Below are 25,718 nucleotides of genomic sequence, written 5' to 3' on the forward strand. Positions count from 1 at the left end.
GGGTTTGGGTTCAGTGTGATGCAAAATATTTATATCTGTCTCGCGTAAATCTAGGTGATTCATTATGATTGATCTTGACCGTCCAATCGCGTTTAAAGAAGAATAAATATGAACCGTTCATCGCAATTTGATCTCGACCGTTCAATCGCGTTTAAAGAGAGAACGAATCTAGACCGTTCATCGCATTTAATCGTGACCATCTGATCGCGCCTGATGAGGGAACGGATCCGGATCGTCCATGCGCATGGGAACGCTTCCAGACCATCCAATCACAGGGCACACAGATTGCCAGCGTGGCCTCCTACATGGCACCGAGTCAGTGTGTTTTGCCACGTGGAGCACTCCGGTTCGTCAAGGCTATTGATTGGGCAGTTCTACGTGACACAATTTTTCTTAATTACGTTTTAACCTCTAATTTCTGATTTTTCTTTCAAAAATACCATCCAACCCCAAATTTTTACTCTTTTTTTCCCAAAATTATTTTTAATTTCATCATCAACTTATTATTTTTTCATAATTCTATATTAAATTAAAATTTATTAATTTTAAAAATATATTTTTACACATTTTTTAACACTAAAATTAATTTTGGGCCAAATTATGGGCCCGAATATTACAGTGAAAGTCAGGTCCACAGGAAGGAGATAGATGGGAAAAAATTGCTTATTCAAAAATTTATAGGTGTGTTTTACAGCTCCTAAAGATGGGTGGAGAGTCGAATATAGACCAATTATAAGCATCAAAGGATTTTGTTTAAAAAAAAAAAACAAAGATGGGGATATTTTTAGCTACTTTTTGTGATAAGTAGAGGCACAAATAATTAAATGTTTTCAATTACACGAGGAATTATAAAGGTATTAAAAGTAAATCATATATTTGTGGCATGAAAATATGTCATACAATTTTCGTTCTTTATAAAATATAATGTTAATAATTACATAAAATTTATGGTATTATATAGTATTTAGTTGTTAAATTGGTATATAAGTTTGTAAAATACAAGTTGTTGAGCATGAACATATTTGGCAAAACACAAGTCAGTAAATTGAACATTACTTTTAAGGTAAAGAGCAAACCAACACAAGCCTTACCATAACAACCATTGCACTCAGACTAACACAAGTTCTTGATGCCAAACAATAATTTTTTATATATCCCAAAATATTCTCGTAAAAAATTATTATTTCACAATCAACTAAATGAATGTCATTAAGTTCTTCATAGAGTCTGACATCTTTCTTAGGAAAGTAAGCAAATGACAATGATGCTTTGTAATTATCTCCTGGTTATACCAGTAAAAAAAGTTATAGTTACACAACTGCATTAAAGTAAATAAGATTATAATGTTTATCGTAATATAATATAAAAATTAAAATATCTATAAATAAGCTCTATCAATTGGGTCATCAAAATCGAATTTAACCTTTTAACGTATTGAGAAATCATATGATCTTGAGGTATTTGTGTCCATCTTGATGCTAGTAATTACATCACCAAACATAATGCATAAGCTTCAAAGATTATGAATGCAATAGTTTTTACATCATTAATAAATATTATTATGTTTTCTTGACACGAATAACTATTCACTTGAGTATATGTAGTGGATACTTTTAATAATTGACACTTAATGGTACAATAGATCTTGCATGATACATATGTACATACTTTTATTAATTATAAAAAACAACACAACTACACCATTCAGTTTCATTTGTTATATCTATTTTTTATCATAAATATTTTACTATATCAGTAAATGATGTCCACTAAAAAATGAACAAAATGAATAATTAAAGAATGATATCAACTTAAACAATATGGCAAGATTCATGCACAAATTAGCGTCTACATTCCTAAGTTCCTTTACTAATGAAATCCTTATTTATCTTTGTATAATTTTTTTGCCTTTTTAATCTCCAATCTTTTTGTCTTTGTATTTATCTCTATTCTCATATAAACTCGAATCACATATATAAAAAAAGAAAACTGAATAGAAAAGAGCGAGAAATAAAACAGAAAACTTATCATGGTAAGAGCGTGGGTGTTGTGAAGAAGGAAAACTCGTGTGAAGGAGGCAAATGTGCGTGTGTTAAACAAAAATAAGTTTGGCATGGACACTGCGTTAGTTTTTTGTGAAGAAGATGAACAATTTTATGAAGAATACGATCGAATAAAAAAAAAAAGTTAATGGGAGAGAAACTAGTGTTCATGTTCGAGTACAAATAAAAAGAAATAATAGGTATAAAAAAGAGTTTGATGGAGTAAAAAAGATTAAAATGGTTCATGTAGTAAGTTTAAAATAGATATGACGTAGCAAAACCATGTCATTTGCTAAGTCAGCAACATCCACGCTGTTAAGGAAAGTTAACGGAGAGGGAGATTTTTGTGACATCTTTAGAAGTCTGAGGAAAACTTTAAACACGCAAATAATTGGGGGAAAACTAAACAATTTTGTATAATTCAAGGCAAAACATGGTATTTTTAGCCATTTTTATTATAACCCAAGAAAATGATACTGCAACGGTCCATATTTCACGCTCTACCTATAACCAGTAACAAGTGTCCACGTGGATTATCTGACACGTGTCCAACAATGATATTCATCCCATTTGTATAGCTGTGCTACGGTTACAGGGCAGTCATGCTACGTGTCATTGTATTATAGGTCCACGGCACCGTAATTTATCACGGCCCCACCTGGCTTCTCAAGTCATCCACCTGTCTTCTCGTATCTTCCAAACATCGTCAGCAACATTTTGGCCTTTTCCTTTTTAATATATAAAATAAAATGTCGTCTCTCCATCGTCCTTCTTGAAATAGTTCAATCTCGACCGCGAACGAAGCCTTTTGTTCTGGTTCATTGCCGCCTTGTGCGTTCTCTCTGTTTTTTTCCTTTTCACAGGCAAAAACCCTAACCCTAGTTATTCGCTCTTCTTTTCATATTATAATAATTCAATATTAATTAAGAATATTTATGAATCTCAGATCTGCAAGATTTGGAACATGACCTTGAAAGTTTCTTCTCTTTTTTTTTTTTTTTTTTTCTTAGCTCTTAATTCTCAGATTTGAAATAAGTGCATGTTTGCTTGATCTATTGTTTCTTTTGAATCGATTTCTGTAGATTGGAGGATTTGTAAAGGGGGATGTTCTGAATTTACGCGGGCCAAAACAACCAAATTCAAATAAAGATTTAGCGGTTATTGACTTTTTGGATTTTTTTTTTTGAATTGGTTTCCGCGTCGTTGGTTTTGTCAGTTTTCGGGGCCATGAAATGGTGTGGAGCAAATTTATCTTGACAGTTTCTAATTCACATACAAGCTTCTGGTTTTGATTTCCTCGATAATCCATCTTCAGTGAACTTAGGGTTCATTTCTCGCTTTTTTCCTTTCTTGAATGCTTTCATCAAGAATCAGGTTTCTTGATAAATTGTCGTTGAATGGGAGAAGCAGCAGTCTGCGTTGAGATACCAGAAAATGGGATTATGGGGAATGGAAGCTCGCCGAGAAATGAATTGAAGCGAGACAGTCAGTTTTTGGCTGGAGATATCGAAGCTGACGCATTTCCGAACAAAAAGCACACAAAAGAAGCTTCAAACGATGACATAAGATCAGAAGTTTCAAACCCTCTTGTGTCCCCCAAAGGCACTGCATCAAGTCTTCAAGATATCAGTAGCCAACCAGCACAATTGACTAGTGCTGATCATGTGGTTTGCGGTGAGGTCTCTTCTACGAGCTTGAGGAGCTCAAGTTCAGAGGAGACACTGAGTGATGGAGAGCGTAGTGGAAATGATCCTTCTAGGACTGATAGTTCTCAGATCGAGAATTCAGGCGCTGTATCAACGTCTCAAGTTGTATTGGAAATCCCTAAGCATCTTAGTTCTTCTGGAATCAGGAAAATTACTTTCAAGTTTAGTAAGAGAAAGGATGATTTCAATAATCTCTTATCTTCTTCGGTATCTGAGCCTTTGATGGACTCATCTTCATTTGGTACAAATAGCGTAAATATAAATACCTGTTTGAAAGGATCACCTGATTGGAGCAATCGTCATGCATGTGCTCCCAACATGGAATTGAGGATGTCCAAGAAGGTTATTCTCAGGAACTATCCTACCAATGTTAAAAAGTTGTTATCAACTGGTATCCTAGATGGAGCACGGGTGAAGTATATTTCAACTCCGCCAGTGGTAAATTTCAGCCCTTTGGTTTTTGGTGCAATTAGTTTGTAATTTTTTAAAAAATCTCATTTTGTGGTACTATTAATTGTTGGTAGAGAGAGCTTCAGGGGGTTATTCATGCGGGTGGATACTTGTGTGGTTGTACATCATGCGGTTTTTCAAAAGTAAGTACCCACAGTTCAAAATAGTTATTATTGACATGAACATATATTGTATTTTCTGTATTTCTATGACGATATTTCCATGGTTTAAGCAGGTTCTGAGTGCCTATGAGTTTGAGCAGCATGCTGGTACTAAAACTAGACATCCCAATAATCACATATATTTGGAGAATGGAAAACCAGTCTATAATATTATCCAAGAGTTAAAAACTGCTCCACTTGATGCACTGGATGAAGTGATACGTAATGTGGCTGGTTCATCCCTCAATGGGGAGAATTTTCAATTATGGAAAGGTAATGACGGGGATCTAAATTTATACAAAATTGAGAGAGTTGTGTTGCTTGACACGGTACCAATATCGTCCCACCCTGCTCAAAGAAAGCTTTTGGATATATGTTTTTGTATATATGCTTCGTGTATTCAATATATTTCTTACTCTTTTATCTCAAAAAAATAAAAATATATGCTTCGTGTATATTAGCTACTGACTGATGATTATGCAGCTTGTTTTTGGCAAAGCAATGGAATGGCTGAAGCTGATAGGAATCATAAAATTGAGCATCCGAGTACATCTTCGCTTATAAGGTATAGAAGTTACCTATGACTATTCCTCCTACTAGCTACAAAATTTTCCGTGTAAATTCCAATTCCATTTTGGAGTGGTTTCTGCTCTTACTGTCATGAAAGAAAGGCCTTCTGATGAAAATATCAATAAACTAAGGGTAGAATATCCTGAGATGGATGTTGCTTTAGGTTTTGTTGGGAGTTTTTGGAACTAGACTGCAACTTCATGGAATGTTTGGTTTTGATGGGGTATATGGAGAGGACATGAAATTGATACTGATTAAATTTTGTGAGTTCCTTAATGTTTAATAGAAGTTATAAGTGGTTGGTTACATATGACAAATAGCATCAATACTCAGTCAAATTCTTTTATATCTTGTCTTTATTTTTCTAAAAAATTGTACAAAAGCTTTATTTCTTCTTGATATTGGGATTGAATAAATAAAATCAATCAGTTCAATAGGGAATGGAAATCATTCCTTTTCTATTCGTTACTTCGATATTAACTTCTATGTTATAAAGATAAAGTGGATTCTAAAATAAATTACCTTTTCAAGTTATGCCAGCGCAGATTATTCTAATGTTTTGTGATCTCCACTATAGAAAAAAAGGAAAGAAAGCGCGGCTAGTAAATTAAATACTAGAAAAAAATAGGCTTTCTACATACGCATTGTCCAAAACACGATTTTTATCAGCTGTAGCAAAGAAATAAACTTCATAGAAGTCGAACTATGAAGAATTAGATATGCTTAAATACTTTATTATATGGATAAAGGATCTAATTGGGAAGCACTGTAAAGATCAATTAGCGAGGTTATGGGCCGATACGATAAGAACTGCTTATATATGTCACGATATGAAATAAAAATTCGGAATGAATTTATTTTATCTCAATTTAGCTCATACAGGACTTTTTGAATTTGGAGTGCAAAAAGGGGTTTGAATATATTCTAGCTTCTACACATGGTAGTCATGCTTTAATATTGTGTCCTTAAAGCAAAAAAAGAATAGATATCAACTTTCCATTGTCCGCAAATTTCTGGTTTTATGGGTCGTTTTCTTTGTTTGTGTAGTGGCTAAGATTATTATGTTGAAATTCGCAGTTATCTGTCAGGAAATTAAGGGTAAAAAGGGAAATAACAAAAGGGTAAATTAGTCTTGTATGTTAGGGTTAGGGTTAGTGTCATGAATGTATTTCCAGGGCAGCCGCCGCTGCATCATGAATGGCCATTTTGATTCTGGCTGTGATTGTCGCCTCTTTGTTCTTTTGTAATCTATAAAAGGCTCACTATTTATGCTTGTAATTAGGAAGGAAAAGAATAAGAATTATATCTCAGATTTTCCTCTCTATTTCTCCACTCTCTTTCCCTCCTCTCTTCCTTTCTTTCTCAAGATCAGACAGCCATGACAAAGGGCTCCGACATCGTCCTGTTTAACTTTTAGAAGAAAGTTTAGTCCTCCTTACTGCATCCTCCCGCAGAACAATCCTTTTAGGGAGCACTTGGTTGTAAAGGACAGAATGAAGGAGAGGAAGCGTGTGGTTAAAAAGTAGATATCGCATTCCCTTTTATTCTTACCCCTCCTCTCATTCTATTTTCTTTATCTATATTTTCCCTGATCCAAATGATTGCTACTGGCTAGTTATGAATTGTTGGAATATGTTTTTGGTTGCCAACGTTGTGGTTGTTTTTCAGGCCTAATCCCTACATCTCTAACTCAGTCGTGAAACAAAAGAAGACCACTGAAGGTGGCACGAAGAAAAGGTTTGTCTAGCTTCCTTAGGTAATTAATTCTGCTTTTTTATCATGTTCTTTTTTAAACCTGAAGATTTTTTCCACTTGTTGGCAGAGACAATGATTTACACCGCTTACTTTTCATGCCAAATGGACTCCCCGATGGGACTGAATTGGCTTATTATGTAAAAGGACAGGTGCTTTATCTTCTACTTGAAGCTTAAGATTTTTTGCAATGAATAATTTGTGTTCTTGAAGTTCTGATATTTTGGTCTATTTCGCAGCGAATACTTGAAGGCTATAAACAAGGAAATGGCATTTTCTGTAGTTGCTGTAATAGAGAGGTAAAACTATTATGCAGTTGCAAGAAATTCAGACTTCTGCATGTCTTGGTGGGACTTAGCAAGGTTTTTTATTATTAACATTATTGTAGCTAATATTTTTGTGAACAGATTAGCCCTTCACAGTTTGAAGCTCATGCTGGAATGGCTGCCAGGAGACAACCGTGAGTAATACTAAACATCTCCGATGTATTGCTGGAGTTTCTGTTTGAATTATGATTAAGTTCCTTTATCCTTCAACAGCTACCGTCACATCTACACATCTACCGGATTGACACTTCATGATATAGCCACATCATTGGCAAATGGGCAACAAATCACTACTGGTGGTAGTGATGACATGTGCACAGTTTGTGGAGACGGTGGAGATCTCCTCTTTTGTGGTGGTTGCCCTCGTGCGTTCCATAAAGGTGGATGTTGCTTTTCTTGAGTATCTTTAACTTGGTAACATACAGGCCAGAGTTGTCTTGTGGTCATAGAAAGTTTTCTTTCATATTCAACTACAATGAATTTGTTTGTCTTGCAGTGTGTTTGAATCTAGATTCCATTCCCGAAGGCGATTGGCACTGTACAAATTGCAGGGATAAATCTGGCCCTGGCAGAAAAGCTTCTGCTGGAGAATCTTCAAATATCGCCAGACCTATTATTATACGACTGACGCGAGTTGTGAAGGCACCAGAATCTGAAATTGGTGGTTGTGTTGTTTGCAGGTATGCTCCTCTGGATTTCTTTTTCATTCTGTTACTAGAACTCTTCTGTATAAGCATTATGCTTTTCATTCTTTGAATAGTTTCCTTTGGTTTTGTTTCACCTATTGCTAGCAATGACCTCATTCGCATGTGGCTGATGTTAGCACGATTTTGTTCTGATTTCATTTGTCAATACGCATTCCTTTAGAAGATGGTTCATTCTCTGTTATAGCCCTAGCTTGTAACTCAATCCAACTATCTATTACATCATCCTTACACAAGCTTTACAAATATCAATTTACGTTTTCCTCAAGGTGTACATTGGAGATGAGAAATGGGTCTGTAGAAAATTCTAATAGTGGTAGATTCTGATTGCAGAGAACATGTATAGGATTGTTGAGCCTTTTGGCAATCCAGGACTGCAGTGTTTGAAGATGAATTTTATATGTTTCTTGTAGAAGGTTGAAATTTGGCGCAAATAACACACATTACAAATAAGCTAAATCTAACCTTCTCCTTAAGCCTCAGACTCTAAGACAAATTGAAGAGATATTGTCAAGTCGCCGAATCTTCTTGCTGCCAAAATCTCTGAAGCTTCACCAGGAAGTTGCAAGTCCTCTGAAGCTTCACCAGAAAACTGCCCCTTTCAAGAACTCACTTCCACATACCCATGAATAGTACAAAAGCATTAATTATATAGATTTTATAGGAACTCTGTACAGGCCTCTCTAACAATTCTATATTGCCATCTAAAAGTTCCCATTCTATAGAGCTTGGGGTTCCTCCAAAAACATCTACTGGTTTTGCAAAGATGCACTTGATTCGGATCGATTTTCTTGTGAATCTTCATCATCGACATCATCAGACGAAGCTGCGAAAGAATCAGCTGAGGCTTTGAAGAATTGTTTCGGTGTTAAGTCTTCTTTTATCATCCTTGTGACATCGTCCGAGCATAACAAGAGTTTATCCACCATTTGATCCATTATTGTGGTGCTATTCTCTCAACTATTGTTTTTTGATGGTTAAGGAAAAAATGGTACAGAAAAGAACATGTATAGGATAATTAATATGTTTTGATGACCGTGCCTTATTCTCAGCTTGTAACAACCTAATTGTCTTTGTTATCCATCTTTAGATGCATCAAGGGTGCCCAACATCAGCTGTTTGGACTAAGGCGGTGATCCATAGTTTTCTTGGTTTTGCTGTTCTCTTCATTTAATATGAAATCTATGAAGGATATACTGCAGAAGACCAAAACAATTGGTTGGCAAACCATGCTTTAGTTTTCTATTGTTGTGAAAAGTCTTACCTACTTAAGAGGACTACTCTGGGGAATGCATGTTAGTAAAAAATATCCAATTCTGACATTGTTGAAAATATTCTAGATTTTATTTGAGGAAACTTTTATGATTTGCTCGTTAGTTTATGAGGTGGTGTTATCATATGCTTTCTAATCCTTTATTAATTGCAAGTCTTTTCTTTTTCTCTACTCTGTTTATCAGGGCCCATGACTTCAGTGTTGCAAAATTTGATGATCGAACAGTTATTCTTTGTGACCAGGTATTTGGGCTTCTCTCTCTACTTTTCTGGAGGCATGGTCATTATGTATTTCTAGTGGAAGTTATCCTTTAAACCAAATTGTGCTTTTCTTGTGTATGTTACTTATCTGCTATTTTCCAGTGTGAGAAAGAGTACCATGTTGGGTGCTTGCGGGACAGTGGACTCTGCGATTTGAAAGTAAGTCTAGAAAGATTATCATAACTAAACTTATTATGCACCATTGTCAGTATGCACTAACCCTTTGTTTAATCAAACAGGAAATTCCCCGTGAAAAGTGGTTCTGTTGTGATGGGTGCAGCAGGATTCATGTGTTTCTTCAGAGTTCTGTTTCAACTGGAGCACAGCTAATTCCTACTTCCCTGTCAGACATTATAAGCAGGAAGCACAAAGAAAAAGGATTATTTATTGATGGAGTGGCCAATTGTATTCAGTGGCGTATTCTTAGTGGAAAAAGCCGTTATCCAGAACATCTGCCATTACTTTCAAGGGCAGCTGCAATATTTCGAGTATGTTTTTTGTTTTGCTGATCTATTTCTTTCTTTTCTTTGACTTCTTATAAACAAAATTATGCTTATTAATTGTGGTGCGCTATTTCATGGAGCACTGCAATATTTCAATTATGATTTTCATTTTGGAACCATTTTTGCTTGTTACGATTACCATGTTGGGAATATAGGCAGTTTAAGGGACAGTTTTAAGAGAGAGGGGATGCCACATGCACAGAAGAGCTTGTTTTGGGAATGAGCACCTTCTACACTTCTTGCTTACCTTTCTATTTGCAATTTGCAACTGTAAAAATGCTGAAAATTCAGTCCCTTAAAGTGAAGGTAGTAGATTATAAAAGACATCTTTTGAGTGAAAGCATGAAACTGAGTGGGGATAGAAGCAGATGTTACTTGGGCTACATATGAGTCAATTTTTTTCTCTTTGGACGGGGAAAAATGGAATTAAGAATTCTGTAGAATTACTTTTAGTGTTTTCCTTTTTTACTGTTTATTTTTCGTTCATTAACAACTTGGCAATGTAACAAAATGTTTACTGCCATTTTCTGCCTTTTCACTTCCACTAGGGAAGATTGTTAGTTTTTGTCATTTTCTCCTTTTGCCTATAAAATGTGTCTGATCATTGATGAATAAAAAATGTGAGAAAAAGGAAATTATTTTTTACTCTAAAATTCTTCATAGTATTAGAGCATGCTTGATTCAAATCCTCTAGCATCCCTCATGCATTCAATAGGCTGCAATGGATGAGCAGACCTCTTCTTCGCCCGAAGTCCTTTCGGGCTTCCATCTTCAGGTGCCTGACAGCCATGCTCTTGCTGATCAGGCTCCCTCTTTCGTTACTAGCTATTGACTAAATGACAGTAATTATCTTCAATGGTCATCCTCGGTGTTAATGTTCATCCGAGGAAAAGGCCGGGATGAATATCTTACTGGAGAGCTCTCACCTCCTCCCGCAAACGATCAAAATGCTCGTTGGTGAACTCAATGACTTGGTTGTTGAACTCAATGACTACCGAGGTTGGAGAAAATTTTCTCCTTTATCAGATGGCGCACGATATCTGGGTCGCAGCTCGTGAGTTCTACTCCACTCGCGATAACACTTCTGCCATCTTTGAAATCGAAGTAAGTCTTCATGACTTGCGCTAAGGAGAAAAAATGGTAACTTAATATTACAATTTTCTTACTCGAAAATGGCAGCAACTTGACGCTTTTGAGGAACATGCTTGGAGCTGCCCAGAGGATGCCAGAAGATTTGGAAGCATCGTGGAACAAAAATGAATCTTCAAATTCCTATTCGGACTGAACAAATACCTCGACGAGGTATGAGGACGCATCCTTGGAACCAAATCTCTTCCGAACATCAGAGAGGTGTTCTCTAAGGAGTGACGCGAAGAAAGCAGGAAGAAAGTGATGATGGGTGACTCGCAACTCAACCCTAACCTTGCTGAAAGCATATCTCTCTCGCTCGAGACTGGTGTAGTCCTCACAAGTTGGGTGACTGAGCGGAAGGGACAGCCATGGTGCGAATACTGTAAAAGGCCAGGACATGTTCGTGGAAGATACTGGAAGCTTCACGGGAAACTAGCTGAGAAGGAATCGGCTGAGAAGAAGAAGACACCAAAGCAGAAAATGGAGGAAATTCATCGGGGAAATTTGTCTCAACAGAGGAGGAATCAGCTGCAGCTGTTCTTATCGAAAGCTCCCTATTTAGTCCTGAACAAATCATCCTCCTTTAAAAAATATTTTCTCCCAATATGGTTATCGATAATGCTTCCACAACTCACAAAGGTAATTTTTCTGGTTTCTAAACTTATTCCACAAAAAAAGGAATATAGATCATTGACTCAGGTGCTTCCGATCATATGACTGGGGATATCTCACTATTCAAAGAATACAATAAGTGTAGAAGTAAATTTTCGGTTAAAATTTTTAATGGCTCTAGCTCACAGCTCGAAGGAACATGAATGATTGCACTGACACCCAAGTTAATTTTGTACTCTGTGCTATATGTTCCAAATTTGGATTGCAATATCCTGTCAATAAGTAAACTATCACAGGACTTGAATTGTGTTGTTACATTTAACTCTAAACAATGTGAATTTCAGGAATTGGACTCGGGGAAGACAATTGGCAATGCTAGTGTGGATTCGGGTCTTTATCTATTGCAAGCTGACAACTCTTCTCTTAATAGACAAACTCATCATGCAGTATGTACTAATTCTGAATCTGTAAACAACTTAAATATGGAATGCCCTATCATGTTATGGCATTACCGTTTAGGATGTCCTAACTTCGTGTACTTAAAAAAAAATATTTCTTGCTTTGTTTCGAAATAAAAATCTAACTTCCTTTCAATGCGAAGTGTGTCAACTGTCCAAACATATTCGAAACTCATTTCCCAGTTTAGTTTACAAACCCACAAAATCTTTTTCATTAATCCATAATGATGTATGGGTTCCCTCTCGGGTCAATAATATTATCGGGACAAAATGGTTTGTATCATTTGTTGATGATTACACTAGAATTACCTGCATTTTTCTTATAAAAGACATATGAAGTTGGCCAAATTTTTAAAAAATTTCACATTATGATTCAAAATCAATTTCACACCAAGATTCAAGTAGTGAGATCAGACAATGGATGTGAATACTTTGAAACCATTTTGAGCCAATATTTTTCTGACTATGACATTATCCATCAAAGTTCCTGTGTTAATACCCCACAACAAAATGATATAGCTGAACGAAAAAATAGATACATTCTTGAAGTAGCCCGATCAATCATGTTCACTACCCACATTCCAAAATTTCTTTGGGGAGAAGCTGTTCTCACCACTGCATATTTGATAAACCGCATGCCCTATCGAACTCTCTCATTTCGAAGACCCTATGATATTATTCTCAAGACCTTTCCACAATCTTATATTCTTCATACCCTTCCCTATAAAGTTTTTGGTTGTTCAGCCTATGTCCATGTTCATACTCACTTCAGGGGTAAGCTTGACTCACGGGCCATTAAATGTGTTTTTGTTGGATATTCACCAAGTAAAAAAGGATATAAATGTTTTTGTCCTAAGACTCGTCGTTTCTACAAAACTATGAATGTTACTTTTTTGGAAAAGCAGTCATTCTATCCCACTACCGATATTAAGAGGGAGAGTACTAATTAGGAATATCAAATATGGGATATAAGTACACCACCTCTCCCCTCTCTTCCCTTCACTATTCCCGAGTCTTTATCAAATTTTTCTAAAACCAGTATCAAAGAGTCTGAACCTGAACCTATACCTACTACTATCAACAAAGAGTTACGTGTCTATACTAGGAGACACAAAACTCCAGTTAATAAAGATTCTGAACCAACTACATTGACATGAGTCTATTCTAGTTCCAAGCAGTAAGAACACATTAGGTAATGAGTTTTCAGGCACAATTTCTGACACTGTTATCATTATTGATCATAATACTGAGTTACCTATTTTGTACTAGACACTCTATACAGGATTACATTTCATTCAGCAACTTGTCTTCAAAGTATCATGTATATATAAGTAAACTTGATGACAGCTCCACTGAACTCATGAAGCCCTTGCATTGCCAATGTGGAGAGGTGATATTCAAGAAGAGATTAGGGCCCTGGAAAAGAACAAGACTTGGGAACTGGTAGAACTTCCACCGGGAAAACATAAAGTTAGGTGCAAATGGGTATTTACTGTAAAATACAATCCTGATGGAAGTGTGAATCGATACAAAGCTCGTCTAGTAGCTAAAGGCTTCACTCAGTCCTACGAGATAGACTCTCAGGAGACATTCGCCCAAGTGGCTAAGCACAATACTACTCGGATATTACTCTCTCTTACCTCTAAACTTGATTGGCCTCTCTGTCAACTTGATGTAAAGAATGCATTTCTCAAGGAAGATTTAGAAGAAAAGGTATATATAGAAGTTCCTCCAGGCTTTGAGACCACATATGAAACTCACAAGGTATGCAAACTCAGAAAGGCACCCTGTGGTCTAAAACAATCTCTGAGAGCTTGGTTTGACAGATTTACTAAAGCAGTTAAACATATGAGTTATGAGCAATGTCAGTCTGATCATACTTTGTTTGTCAAGAATAGTGCCTTTGGTAAGAAAGCTATCCTAATTGTTTATGTTGATGATATTATTTTAACAGATAACATAGAGGAAATTCAGAAATTCAAAACTTTTCTTGCCACGAAGTTTGAGATAGAAGAACTTGGAGCACTCAGGTATTTTCTGGGAATGGAATTTGCTCGTTCTAAAAGGGGGATATCTGTGTCACAACGGAAATATGTTCTTGACCTACTAAAAGAAATAGAAATGCTTGGGGTGTAAACCAGCAGAAACACCCATGGAAACGATTATAAAAGTTGGATTTAGAAATGGCAAGTCAGTTGATAAAGAAAGATATCAGAGACTTGTGGACAAACTTATCTATCTCGCTCATACTAAACTTGACATTAGTTTTGTTGTAAGTACTGCAAGTCAATTCATGAACCAACCTATTGATGTTCATATGAATATGGTATATTGGATCTTAAGATACCTTAAGAAAACTTCAGGATAAGGACTATTTTTCTAAAAAACAATGAGCAGGAATATTGAAATTTACACATATGCAGATTGGGCGGGTTCTATAACTGATAGAAGATCTATGTCTGGGTACTGTACTTATGTTTGGGGAAACTTAGTCACTTGGCGGAGTAAAAAAAAATCTGTTGTGTCACGAAGTAGTGCAGAAGTTTAATTTTGGTCATTTGCTCATGGAATATGTGAGGGCATTTAGTTAAAAAGAGTTCTAATGGAAATAAAATTCTCGGTTACTACTCCCATGAAAGTATGGTGCGACAATCAATCAACAATCAGCATAGGTAAAAATTCTGTATATCATGATCGAACTAAATACGTGGAGATAGATAGACACTTTATTAGGGAGAAGATTGAAGATCAAACTATTACAATACTCCACGTTCCTACTAATCAGCAAACTGCAGATATTTTAACAAAGGCACTTCTCAAAGGACTCTTCAACGAATTGATATCCAATTTAGGCTTACTAAACATTTATGTAGCCTAGATTGAGGGGGAGTGTAGAATTACTTTTAGTATTTTCTTTTTTTACTGTTTATTTTTCCTTCATTGACAAACTAGTAATGTAACAAAATGCTTATTGCCATTTTCTGCCTTTTTCCTTCCACTAGGGAAGATTGTTAGTTTTTGTCATTTTCTCCTTCTTTTGCCTATAAAATGTGTCTGATCATCGATGAATAAAAAATGTGAGAAAAAGAGAATTATTTCTTATTCTAAAATTTTTCAAATTCAATTACTTGTTTTGTGATTTTCTTTAAAAATAATTTAAATTATTAACAAGGAGAAAAATTGTAGACTTTGCTCTGTATTTTCTCTATGGGTGAAGTTAATAATTTTAATGTGGATTAGTTACCATTTATACTCTAAATAGTTGTGATTTTTTCCTATCAAATTAGGATTACATTAATTAGTTCGGTATTGGATTTCTTTTTATTAATTATTTTTATTTTAGGATTAGTAGTAAGGACACTATAAAAATATAATTCCTATTTTTTTGTAAAATAGATGTTTAATTTTTACTAAATTCTATATTATTTTTGATTTTCTTCTTGGTGCATTCCAAGATTTTCTTATCATGGTGCATTAGAGTCAAAGCCTTAGTGGACTCTAGCTTACGCATCTAGCTTGGATGATATCAAGTAAATGGGTTTCCCCTTGTTAAATGTAAGCATGGAAACAAAAAAAAAGTTTAGAATTTTGCCTCCGAACTTTCATGTAGATCTGCAGCACCCACGCATAAATCAGCAAGCAGGACTTAAGTATTGAGTTTCTTCCCTATGTTTAGCTTGAAGAGTGCTCTTTCAATGAGCGTTTACACAGTCCGCCACAACAAACCTATAACTATATCCCTATTAAGGGACCTAATAATTCTTTTATTTGGAGCAATAGAATGAGGGATAAAATGAACTTTTTGCTGATAACTTTTAATTTTAGACCTCATGCATTTATAAGGGTAAAAAATCGAATTTCTGACTGATAACTTTTAATTTTGCGGATTGTGCCTTGAGCAAAGGCCTTTCTTTACAAATATATTATAGCAAACTTTGGGTTTTTTTTTTTGGTTGGGGGGAGGTCTTTTCTCTTTTCCTATTGGTGTTACTGCTGGAATAGACTTAATTAGATGTGTGATTAGCATCTTTCTTTAAGTTATTGACCAAATATTGGGTTTACTAGATCACATTTTTTCGTCCTGTCTAATCATATGCCTGTCATATTTCCAGGAATGTTTTGATCCTATTGTTGCGAAATCTGGTCGGGATCTCATTCCAGTTATGGTCTATGGGTAAGATATAGTGTTATTTTCCTGGTTAACATTATATGATGATAATTATATATTAGTTGGCTGCTTTCTTTTTCTCTTGGTTTATCAAGATCTTCTTGATGTTCTATATGATGCATTGTTGGCTGTGCTTGGACCATGGTTCAATGGGATCATTGGTTCATGATATTCCATCAGAGTTTTGCTTAAATGGAAGAATAATTGCTTAATTTTTTAAAATTTATTTTTCACTTTAGGATCTTATCAACGGATGGTGTATGGGAATTATTGAAAAATGGTTCATGGAATGCCAGATAAATCTCTTATCACATCCTGAGTTTTTCTCAACCTGGAAATTGACCATATAAGTGCATTCAAATACAAGAGCAGATTGCTTTACCTTTGAAATGCGGCTAGGGATAATCTTAACACCATTTGTGTTGACAGATGACTGTGGTAGTTTTGGGGTCAACAATGAAACAATTATAGGAATATTACTTACCATTAATTTTCTCTTGTTTACTTTCTACTTTCTGAACATGATAAATTGGGTTTGAAGTAAATATTTCCCTTGCCAATTATGCAGTTCTTATGTAGGCTGTCTTTTTGAATTTTTTTCCTTTGGGCTGTTTCTGATTTATGGTTGCCACATCTGGGATCAAAAACAATCTCTGGTATCTTATAAGGAGGGGGAAAAGGCTAATGAAAAGGTTCTTGCAGCTGTTCTCACATGAATTATATCCAGTGAAATTGTCATTCTTTCATCCTTTTAATATCTTATCCTGTTCAAAGATAACACCTTATCACACTGAAAATGCTTAGGATTGTAATCCATAACTACAGTGTTAGGGGAGCTGTGATTGAATATACATACTGAGCATTGATATATGCATACACATACATGCAAATTAGTAGGAACAAATCAGTTTTTCTCAAAACTGCATATAGTGTGCTTGGTGGAAGTTTTCTTCTGATGACTTGTTTTGCTCTTCTGCCAATACCTAGGATGACAACTCTTTGAATCTTTTTGCAGGAGAAATATATCTGGCCAGGAATTTGGGGGCATGTATTGTGTGGTTTTGACAGTGAAGTACGAACCCATTCAAAATTGCCTGTCTTTTCTTGAGCATTCTCCACTTAGCTTCATTTTACATTTTTGCTAATTAGTTCATTTTTTACATTTAATGGATGATCAGTTCTGTTGTTGTATCGGCTGGACTTCTTAGAATTTTTGGTCATGAGGTTGCTGAACTTCCTCTAGTTGCTACAAGTCGAGAACATCAAGGACAGGTAAGCATTAACTGTCTGGATGTGATCAATACTTATTTTTTGATAGATTTTATTATTCCCCTAATCATTTCTCATATGCTGATGGTAAGCATTATTCTAAGTTTTTTTTTTTTTCCAAAAAAATTTGTTTTTAGGGCTACTTCCAAGTGTTATTCTCATGTATCGAGACATTACTGAGTTCCTTGAATGTTGAAAACCTGGTACTTCCGGCAGCTGAGGAGGCTGAGTCTATCTGGACAAAGAAATTTGGCTTCAGAAAGATGACTGAAGGACAAGTAAGTGCTTTTTCCTTAGTATTCAATACTTTAGCAGCAAAAATTATTCAGTAAAAGATACTTTGGACATATTTCATTATCTCTCTCTTTTGTATCCACAAAAGGCCACACGACCGAGGAGAAACACTGATATTTATTTTTATATAATTTAAAAATTTGAAAGAAGAAAGCTCTGATGAGTTTTGGGATCCATGGATTGTTGTGATAATATTTCCGTTGGGTGTTATTGAGGTATTGCTATGATTGGTTATATTTGGTTTTTCTGCAAATCTAGTGGCTAATTACTATTAAAAAGTCATCCAATGGAACAGAGAACAACTAGATAAACAGAGCCATTTCTTTTATGATTAATTATGTTTCTCCATAACGAGCCTGATTACAACATTAAAATGTCGTCCCAGCAAAACAGAGAACCTTTTCGTAAACAATTGATATTATATGTTGATTTTTAATGAACATTAAAAGATTCATGAAATATATGGCTGTTACACAATGAAATAGAGAGCCTTTTGTTATAACAATTTATATTTACATGTTCTTGTTTCACTAAAATTGAGAACACTAGATAATCACGATATATGTTGTTTTGCAGTTGCTGAGGTACCAAAGAGAGCTGCAACTGACAATTTTTAAGGGAACATCTATGCTAGAGAAGAAGGTGCAGCAGATACCGGAACAGCCTGAATAATTCATAGTAACAAATCAGTTGCATCACAGGATTCTTATTGGAATCACAAAATGGTTTGGAAGTTTTGGTAGCAAGTCGTATCATATAGTTGCCTGTTCTAATTTTCCTTCTCTTTGAGCAGTATCTGTAAAGAGATCACTGCATGCTGACCTTTTATTATGCATGCATGTGCGAGAGTAATTCTTTGATTGTATTGCTATGTGGCTTAAGTATGTAGAAAAGAAAAGGCTTGCAACTGTTAGAAAGTTTAAAAATTAGATTTTGCTTCGATTCAAAAGTTGATGTCAGTGATTGTAAGGGTTTGTTTTTTGGGTTTTTGCTCCGCAGGGTTACTAGGTTGAGATGCCATACAGATGGGGTTTATCATTGTTATATATGTGTATATATTTTGAGAGGGAGGGAGTAGGAGTACAACCGATAACTAGTCTTTTATGGCTCTGTCTAACATTTCAACATACAGATTTGTGATCAAGATGCAAGATTTACATTTCAACCGATAACTAAAAGTCTGCCAAATTTTCAACCGTTCAAGTGGTTGGAATTTTATGAGTACACTGTTTTTTTTGTATTAGTTGGTGCGGGTTTAGAGCACAAGAAGAAGTCTTGGAACTACAGAGACCAATTTACATGTTGATTAAAATATCTTGGGATGTGTTTATCCTGCACAATTTCTTAGACAGCATTGGTGTCTGGCATGATATTGTTAGAAACAAGCATGTCCAATGGATAAGACGGGTAGGTAGTGCCAATGATTTCACATAAACCATAAATCTTTTCAAACATAATAGCGGGCAGAGACCATGTATTGAAACATTGCACTACTTCCAAACTGTTGTGGTAGGCTCTTAGTTCTCAAAAAATTAATTGAAGGGATCTGCATGTAGTTTCAAGGTAAATTTAAATAGGTGTGTGTATTGTTGAAAGGGGCAACTTTTATTACTAAAGCAGAGGAGAAAATAGACAAATAAAAGTAGTAGAGGTTAAGAAGGTGAGGAAAAACTTATTGGTAACGTAAACTGTAAACTAATCGAATTAGCATCTAATTTGCATGAGTTTTATTTTGTATCCTACTCAAGTGTGTGACCACGTAAAAGGGTCGATTAAATTAGAGATAAAATATGTATCTAACACAGAATGTCAGAAGAAGAAGCAAAAGAGAGTTGTCGTTCGAACCCTCTGGCATTACAACATTTCAATAGTACACAAATATATACAAAGACTGTTTCTGTGAGAAGCCAATTCTTTATGTTGTTAACGTAATTATATTAAATATGTTGATTCACTCGTACACTGAGCATAGACCAATGTAGAGGAGGAGCTATTGATTTCCAAGATCGGTAACACTCTCAGATCAACTGAAGACAACATGAATATATATACACATATGTATTCAATCTCCAAATCAACTGACAAAGTTAAATCTTATTTTATATTAGAAACAAGTTGCGGATGCTAGTATACAACTTCGTGTGTATTTACTGAAGAAAATACATTTTTCTAAAAAGAATTTGTAAATATTTGTAGCTCTGTAAGCAAATAATAACAAATTTTCTACATAGTATTTTGATTGTTAGGGTCTTGGTGTATTTTCTATATATGCAACTCAATAATCTTATAAATAACATCATAATATATTAATCACAAATCATTAATGATACTCGTACAATTATATATTGTTGTAATCTTTTTCTTTGTTGATTAATTTAAAGGCAAAAAAGTTACATTAGAATGTAATTAATTTGGATTAAACAATTGGGTCGTCCTAATTATGAATTAATTAAAAAGTTTTGATTGGAAAATTATGTAGTAGAGAAAAAAGTAATTAATTTTTAACCACAATATTTTTTACATTCCATAAATTATTAAAACCTACCAAACTTGCTTTCAAGAGTAGTACAATGTGATAGGAGTAGGAATAAATAAATAAATATAAATAAAGATAAGGAAGGAAAAAAGGAAAGAAGAAAATGTGGGGCGAGGAGGTAGGGGAGCCAGAAATCAGCGCAAGTCCCAACCAGCTCCTATAACGCGGTCGTTGAGAGTATTAACGCCGTGCCATTTAATGCCATTCAAATTGCTTTATTTTTATTTCAAAAAATTTCTCCTCCTTTCCCTCCCCCCAACTACACTTCTCCAAACCCATAAATTCTCATGCACGTCTTCCCTTCTCTTACCATTCCCCAGTCACCTGCCTTGCTTTTTATTTGCTGGGTTAAGAAATCCTCTCTTTCTTTATTGAGTGATTTGTGCCATTTGTCAGAGGAGAGGAAGAAGAAGAAGAGTTTGGCGGGGTGGAGGGAAATGGGGCTTTTTTCATTGGTGACAGGGAGGCCGGGACTAAGTGGGTTTGGTTCTGCTTCTACTGCAGAAGAGGTTACTCAAGGGATTGATGGTAGCAACCTAACTGCTATTATCACAGGTCATTCACTTATTTCCCTATTTTCTGTTGGTTCAATTGGGTTTCTTTTATAACTTTCATTTTTGTTTTACGGGTGTTTTTTTTGTTCTGGTCATCTGGGTTAATTTCGTATGTTTGGTTTCATTTTTGCTTTATGGGTTCTTCTTTTTGGATCCGAGGAAATTGTTCTTGGAGCTTTAATTTGTTTCCCTTTTGTGGAAATTGTACGAGTTCTTTATGGTTTTCTTTGTTGGTTGAGAAATGATGCAAGGCATGATATGGAACAATTTGTGAAAAAGCTAATAGTAGTAAAGTAGATTGGAAAAAGAGGAGCAAGGAAATTGATTATTTAATGAAAATCTTTATGCAGGAGGGGCTAGTGGGATTGGATTGGAGACTGCAAGAGTTATGGCTCTTAGGAAAGTTCATGTCATTATAGGAGCAAGGAACATGGAGGCTGCAAATGAGGCCAAACGTCTCATTCTTGAAGAGAATCAATCTGCTCAAATTGACGTTTTGAAGCTTGATCTCAGCTCGGTGAAGTCAATTGGTCAATTTGTTGATAAGTTTAATGCTCTTAAACTCCCTCTCAATATCTTAATGTACAATCTCATTCTCACTCTCTTTCTCTCTCTTCTTTGTCAGTTTTATTGAATCATTAAATTAAATGGTTTGATTTGATTGAACAGAAACAATGCTGGGATCATGTTTTGTCCATTCCAGCTCTCAGAAGATGGCATAGAGATGCAATTTGCTACAAATCATCTTGGTAGGATATGTAATATAGAATATTTACAAGATGAAACTGAAACTGTTAAAAATGGATGTAATCCCAATACAAAGATTTACAATAGCTTATATATATATATATGTTTATATTTGTGTTAAAATTCTAACAGAAAGTTGGGCTTCTTTCACTTCCTTTTTTCCCCAGGCCATTTTCACTTGACAAATCTGCTCCTGGAGAAAATGAAGAAAACAGCAAAATCTACTGGAATAGAGGGGAGGATTGTGAATTTGTCATCAATAGCTCACATTCACTGCTACAAGAATGGGATTCGATTTGATAAGCTAAACGATCGATCAGGGTGGGTACGCTGTTGTCCTTCGTTTCCAAAAGACTCTTTCTTTATAAATATGCTAACATTTTTTATCTTTTCACATTCAGTTACTCGGACAAGAGGGCCTATGGACAATCCAAATTAGCCAACATATTGCATTCCAATGAGCTCTCTCGTCGATTCCAGGTGACCGGAATTCATTGGAACATACGTTTTAATCTAAAGATCCTAGATCTGTAAATCTAACTTTGTGTTTCTTTCAAATTTTAGTTTCACAAAATATGGAGAAGAAAACACAGAAATGAGCTGGAAATGTGAAAGAGAATTTAGTTTTAAGTTAATTGTATATCTATCCATTTCAAGTTCTTACTCTGTACGTAGAAATATAAAGTTATAATTGTAGAATTCACACGTGAGTGAAATTGATTCAGTTATATATCAAATATATAAATTATGATTGATTTTTACTTAGTAAATCATTAAAATCTAAGAATTGAACTAACTAAAATAAAATAAATTTAACGAAACTCGTCGAAATAGAATAGAAAAGATGATTTGACATCGAATTTTGACAAATCTTTTTCCGCAAAACACAGGAAGAAGGTGTGAACATCACAGCAAATTCTGTCCACCCTGGACTGATAATGACAAATCTCATGAAACATTCAGCCATGTTAATGAGTGTGATCTCTTTCCTCCATCCATCATCTTTAAAACCCTATCTTTTTTCTTTTCTAACCTTCTTATCTTTTTACTTGTTTTACGTGCAGAATTTTTCAAGATGTTCAGCTTCTTCCTGTGGAAGGATGTACCACAGGTAATATATATATATATATATATATTTACAGCATATCATCACACCAGTTTTCATTTTTGAATACATGAAGATCCATGAAGTTGAGATAGTAATACATGAAGTTGAATTTATTAGGGTGCAGCCACCACATGCTATGTAGCTCTTCATCCACGCTTGAAAGGTGTGAGTGGGAAGTACTTCGCTGACTGTAATGAGATGCCACCAAGCGTTCTGGCTACAGATGAAATACTGGCAACCAAACTTTGGGATTTCAGCAACAAATTGATTAGTGCAATCTCCAAACCATGGACTTATTAGGTTCCCAACCACCCATTTCTTAATTATCATTATTGTCCGAGTGTTATGCATGTAACACCCGTGTCCCACATCGACAGTAAATCGAAAAAAAAAAAAAAAAAAAAACACGGGTATGGTTTAAAATCGTCGAAAATAGTAATAGATAGTATTTATAAACAATATGGGTCTGAGTTGGTATTGAATTTGTGTCGTTATCTTCTTGCAAAGAAAAGGGTATTTATTATGTGATGAACAGAGTATTATTTTTGTTAATCCTTGCAATGTGAATTAAATTCAAGACCAGACTTAGAAATTTTCAGCAACAAAGAAAGCATACATTCAACGCTCCAAATAAATGTCGTTGTACTCAAAACTTACCCAGGTTTCTATCGGCATTAAAAGGGCTCAAAAACCCCCACCTGTATTCTTCCAACCCTAACCTATTTCTGGGAAGCCTTGGTGTATATATACGGTATGCTGGGTCAATACATACATTAGACTTTTTGTTTTTGTTTCCATATAAACATACATACATACTGTGTGTTTACACGTATCGGTGCCGACCTAATGTTTGTCCATACCTGTTGGCATATATATATATATAGGTATGTATGTAGTTATATTTATGAACTAATTCTCCATTGTTAGTGGTCGCATGATATTAAAATGAAAGGATAATATAATACGAATTTTTCAGTAAAAATATTTTTTATTTTTATATTTTCTGCTGAAAAAATTGTTATGATGTTATTTATATATGCTAATTGTTTAAACACAATATACAATATATATATATATATATATATATATATATACAAGGAGAAAATTAATGCTCCCTTTATATATATATATATATATACACATACATGTATAGACAGGCGGAGACCACTAAATATATAGATGATATTATATGTGTATGGACAGGCACCAAGAGATATAATTTCATTTATTTCAAATATTCCAAACATTCAACGTTTAACAAAATGTCTTAATTGTAAAAGAGCACATAATATTTCCTCTATTTTCAATTTGGTCATTATAATAATTAAATCTCAATTTTTTTTTTATTTTTTTTAAAAATAAATTCTTTAATTATCTGAACAAATAAAATTTTTTAACTTTTTTTTTTTATCTCATAAGATTAATATTATACGAATAAAATATTTTCAAACTAAAATTCAAATAAACATAATACTATGATTAAAAAGTATAAAGAATTTAATAATTGAAATAAAATGATTATGGATCAAATAGTCTAATTGTTAAATCTTTTTTATTTTGATCGAACTTAACGAACTCTAACTTTAATGAAAATATAAAATTTATTAATGTATTATGAATTATTTTTAAATTCAAAAAAATTTTAAAATTAAAAATAAGTAATTCTAAATTAAATCATCTTTTACGAAAATAAATAAAATAAAAATTTAGAATACAAAAAAATAAAAATAAGTGATTAAAATCATTTCATAAAAGTTCATAATTTCTTTTCATAAAATAAATCTATTTTGATTCTCGAACAATCCGTTGTCACTTTTGCTTCTATCATAACAAAAGATTCACTTTTATATGTAAAAGATCCGTATCAATAATTATGATTTTATTTACGAATAATTTCTTAATATCTTATTTATTCACAACAAAATAATTGATTTTCAATTAAGTCAATAATTTAATTTATTACTTCATTAATTTTTATCTAAACAAAAAAAAAAAAATTGGTAACAAAATAGACTAATTATAACGAAGTAGAGAAATACAAATAATTTTTGTATTAAAAAAAAAAAACTGAAATAAAATAGTATTCAATTGGTGGTATGTATTAGATATTTATAAATTATAAATAAAACATATTATAATTCATATCATAAAAATTATTTTCTCTATCTATATAACGTTTTTTATAATTATTTTTATTAGATGCTAAATAATTTTTTCTTAAAAAAAATAATTGTTAATAAATAATTATTTAACATCAATTTTACCCCAAACGCATAATAATTCAAGATGGAGCACCGCTCAATCAATCTCCCACGGACACATGGCTCGGACCGCCCAGGCAGATCCGGCCACAATCACTGCAGCAAAAATCGGAGGAACAATCCAATCAAGCTTCGATCTACCGACCATGGAAGCCGGCAAACAAACAATCTCTCCGCCGACCTCCAGCGGAACCCTAATAAAACCATCTCTTTCACACGACCGCGAGAAATACGACGACGGCAATAACGCCGATGCGTAAGCGAGTTCCGGCGAGAAAGAAGCTAAGACCACCGCCGCAGTAAGGAGAATGGTCCACATGGCAGCGTAGAGTAGCAGGGGCCACCTCGAGCTGAATCTGTGGAGTAGAGATGTAAAAACGCCGAAAGCCATTAGTAATTTGTTTGTCAGAGGCTCTGAAATTCTGTGATAAAGCCATCGTGGATGAAGATTCTAGTGGGGAGACCTAACATCAAACAACTGTTTTGGAGTTTAGTGGAGGTTCGTTGACTGACTCCATCCATCTTTTATTTGATCTCTCAGGTTGACCGCCACGACAGTTTGGGTTTGGTAGGAAAAACTTCCCCACTGTTGTTTCTGATGACATCACGTGCATGCCTAAAAAATTCATTATTTATTATATTAATTTTTTATGAAATTTAAGTTTCGGAAAAATGTGTTCGTAATTAATAAAATTTAAACTTCACCTTTAAGTTAATTAAGGATCTCTTAATTAAATTTTGATTATAAATTTTAAATTAAATTCTAATTAGATGCAATGATTATATTAATTGAAAATTTTAGTTATAATGACACTAATTTTATTATTATTAAT

General features: G+C 34.3%; 3 protein-coding genes across 3 annotated transcripts; 2 read left to right on the plus strand and 1 right to left on the minus strand.

The window, feature by feature from the left end:
* Positions 1-2,766: 2,766 nt before the first annotated feature.
* Positions 2,767-18,844, plus strand: LOC110807005 (Acyl-CoA N-acyltransferase with RING/FYVE/PHD-type zinc finger domain-containing protein). The gene is made up of 19 exons (XM_022032022.2): positions 2,767-2,905; positions 3,125-4,186; positions 4,273-4,341; positions 4,434-4,632; positions 4,843-4,924; positions 6,598-6,666; positions 6,752-6,833; positions 6,921-6,980; positions 7,089-7,141; positions 7,221-7,387; positions 7,504-7,687; positions 9,169-9,226; positions 9,347-9,403; positions 9,484-9,732; positions 16,061-16,122; positions 17,132-17,188; positions 17,295-17,388; positions 17,523-17,663; positions 18,256-18,844. The coding sequence occupies exons 2-19, from the start codon at positions 3,440-3,442 to the stop codon at positions 18,349-18,351; spliced, it is 2,526 nt and encodes an 841-aa protein (XP_021887714.1). The 5' UTR covers positions 2,767-2,905; positions 3,125-3,439; the 3' UTR covers positions 18,352-18,844.
* A 1,491-nt stretch (positions 18,845-20,335) lies between these two features.
* On the plus strand, positions 20,336-23,176 carry LOC110807030 (NAD(P)-binding Rossmann-fold superfamily protein). Its single transcript, XM_022032048.2, has 8 exons — positions 20,336-20,770; positions 21,120-21,351; positions 21,439-21,518; positions 21,684-21,837; positions 21,918-21,996; positions 22,407-22,491; positions 22,581-22,627; positions 22,742-23,176. The coding sequence occupies exons 1-8, from the start codon at positions 20,503-20,505 to the stop codon at positions 22,922-22,924; spliced, it is 1,128 nt and encodes a 375-aa protein (XP_021887740.1). The 5' UTR covers positions 20,336-20,502; the 3' UTR covers positions 22,925-23,176.
* Positions 23,177-24,922: 1,746 nt separating this feature from the next.
* Positions 24,923-25,276, minus strand: LOC110807026 (forkhead box protein G1). The gene has a single exon (XM_022032044.1). It carries the CDS (start codon positions 25,274-25,276, stop codon positions 24,923-24,925), a length of 354 nt encoding a protein of 117 aa, XP_021887736.1.
* Positions 25,277-25,718: the final 442 nt, after the last annotated feature.

Source organism: Carica papaya, chromosome 8, assembly GCF_054855325.1.
Source record: "Carica papaya isolate Zhongbai chromosome 8, ASM5485532v1, whole genome shotgun sequence".
Lineage (NCBI taxonomy): Eukaryota > Viridiplantae > Streptophyta > Magnoliopsida > Brassicales > Caricaceae > Carica > Carica papaya.

Excerpts from the sequence above, each read along its gene's own strand:
- LOC110807005 (XM_022032022.2), top strand. The coding sequence starts at position 3,440 with ATGGGAGAAGCAGCAGTCTGCGTTGAGATACCAGAAAATGGGATTATG. Across the intron at positions 4,925-6,597 it reads AGTACATCTTCGCTTATAAG|GCCTAATCCCTACATCTCTA; the intron begins GTATAGAAGTTA and ends GTTGTTTTTCAG. Across the intron at positions 6,981-7,088 it reads GTAGTTGCTGTAATAGAGAG|ATTAGCCCTTCACAGTTTGA; the intron begins GTAAAACTATTA and ends TTTTGTGAACAG.
- LOC110807030 (XM_022032048.2), top strand. The coding sequence starts at position 20,503 with ATGCACGTCTTCCCTTCTCTTACCATTCCCCAGTCACCTGCCTTGCTT. Across the intron at positions 21,519-21,683 it reads ATTTGCTACAAATCATCTTG|GCCATTTTCACTTGACAAAT; the intron begins GTAGGATATGTA and ends TTTTTTCCCCAG. Across the intron at positions 22,492-22,580 it reads ACATTCAGCCATGTTAATGA|AATTTTTCAAGATGTTCAGC; the intron begins GTGTGATCTCTT and ends TTTTACGTGCAG.
- LOC110807026 (XM_022032044.1), bottom strand. The coding sequence starts at position 25,276 with ATGGCTTTCGGCGTTTTTACATCTCTACTCCACAGATTCAGCTCGAGG.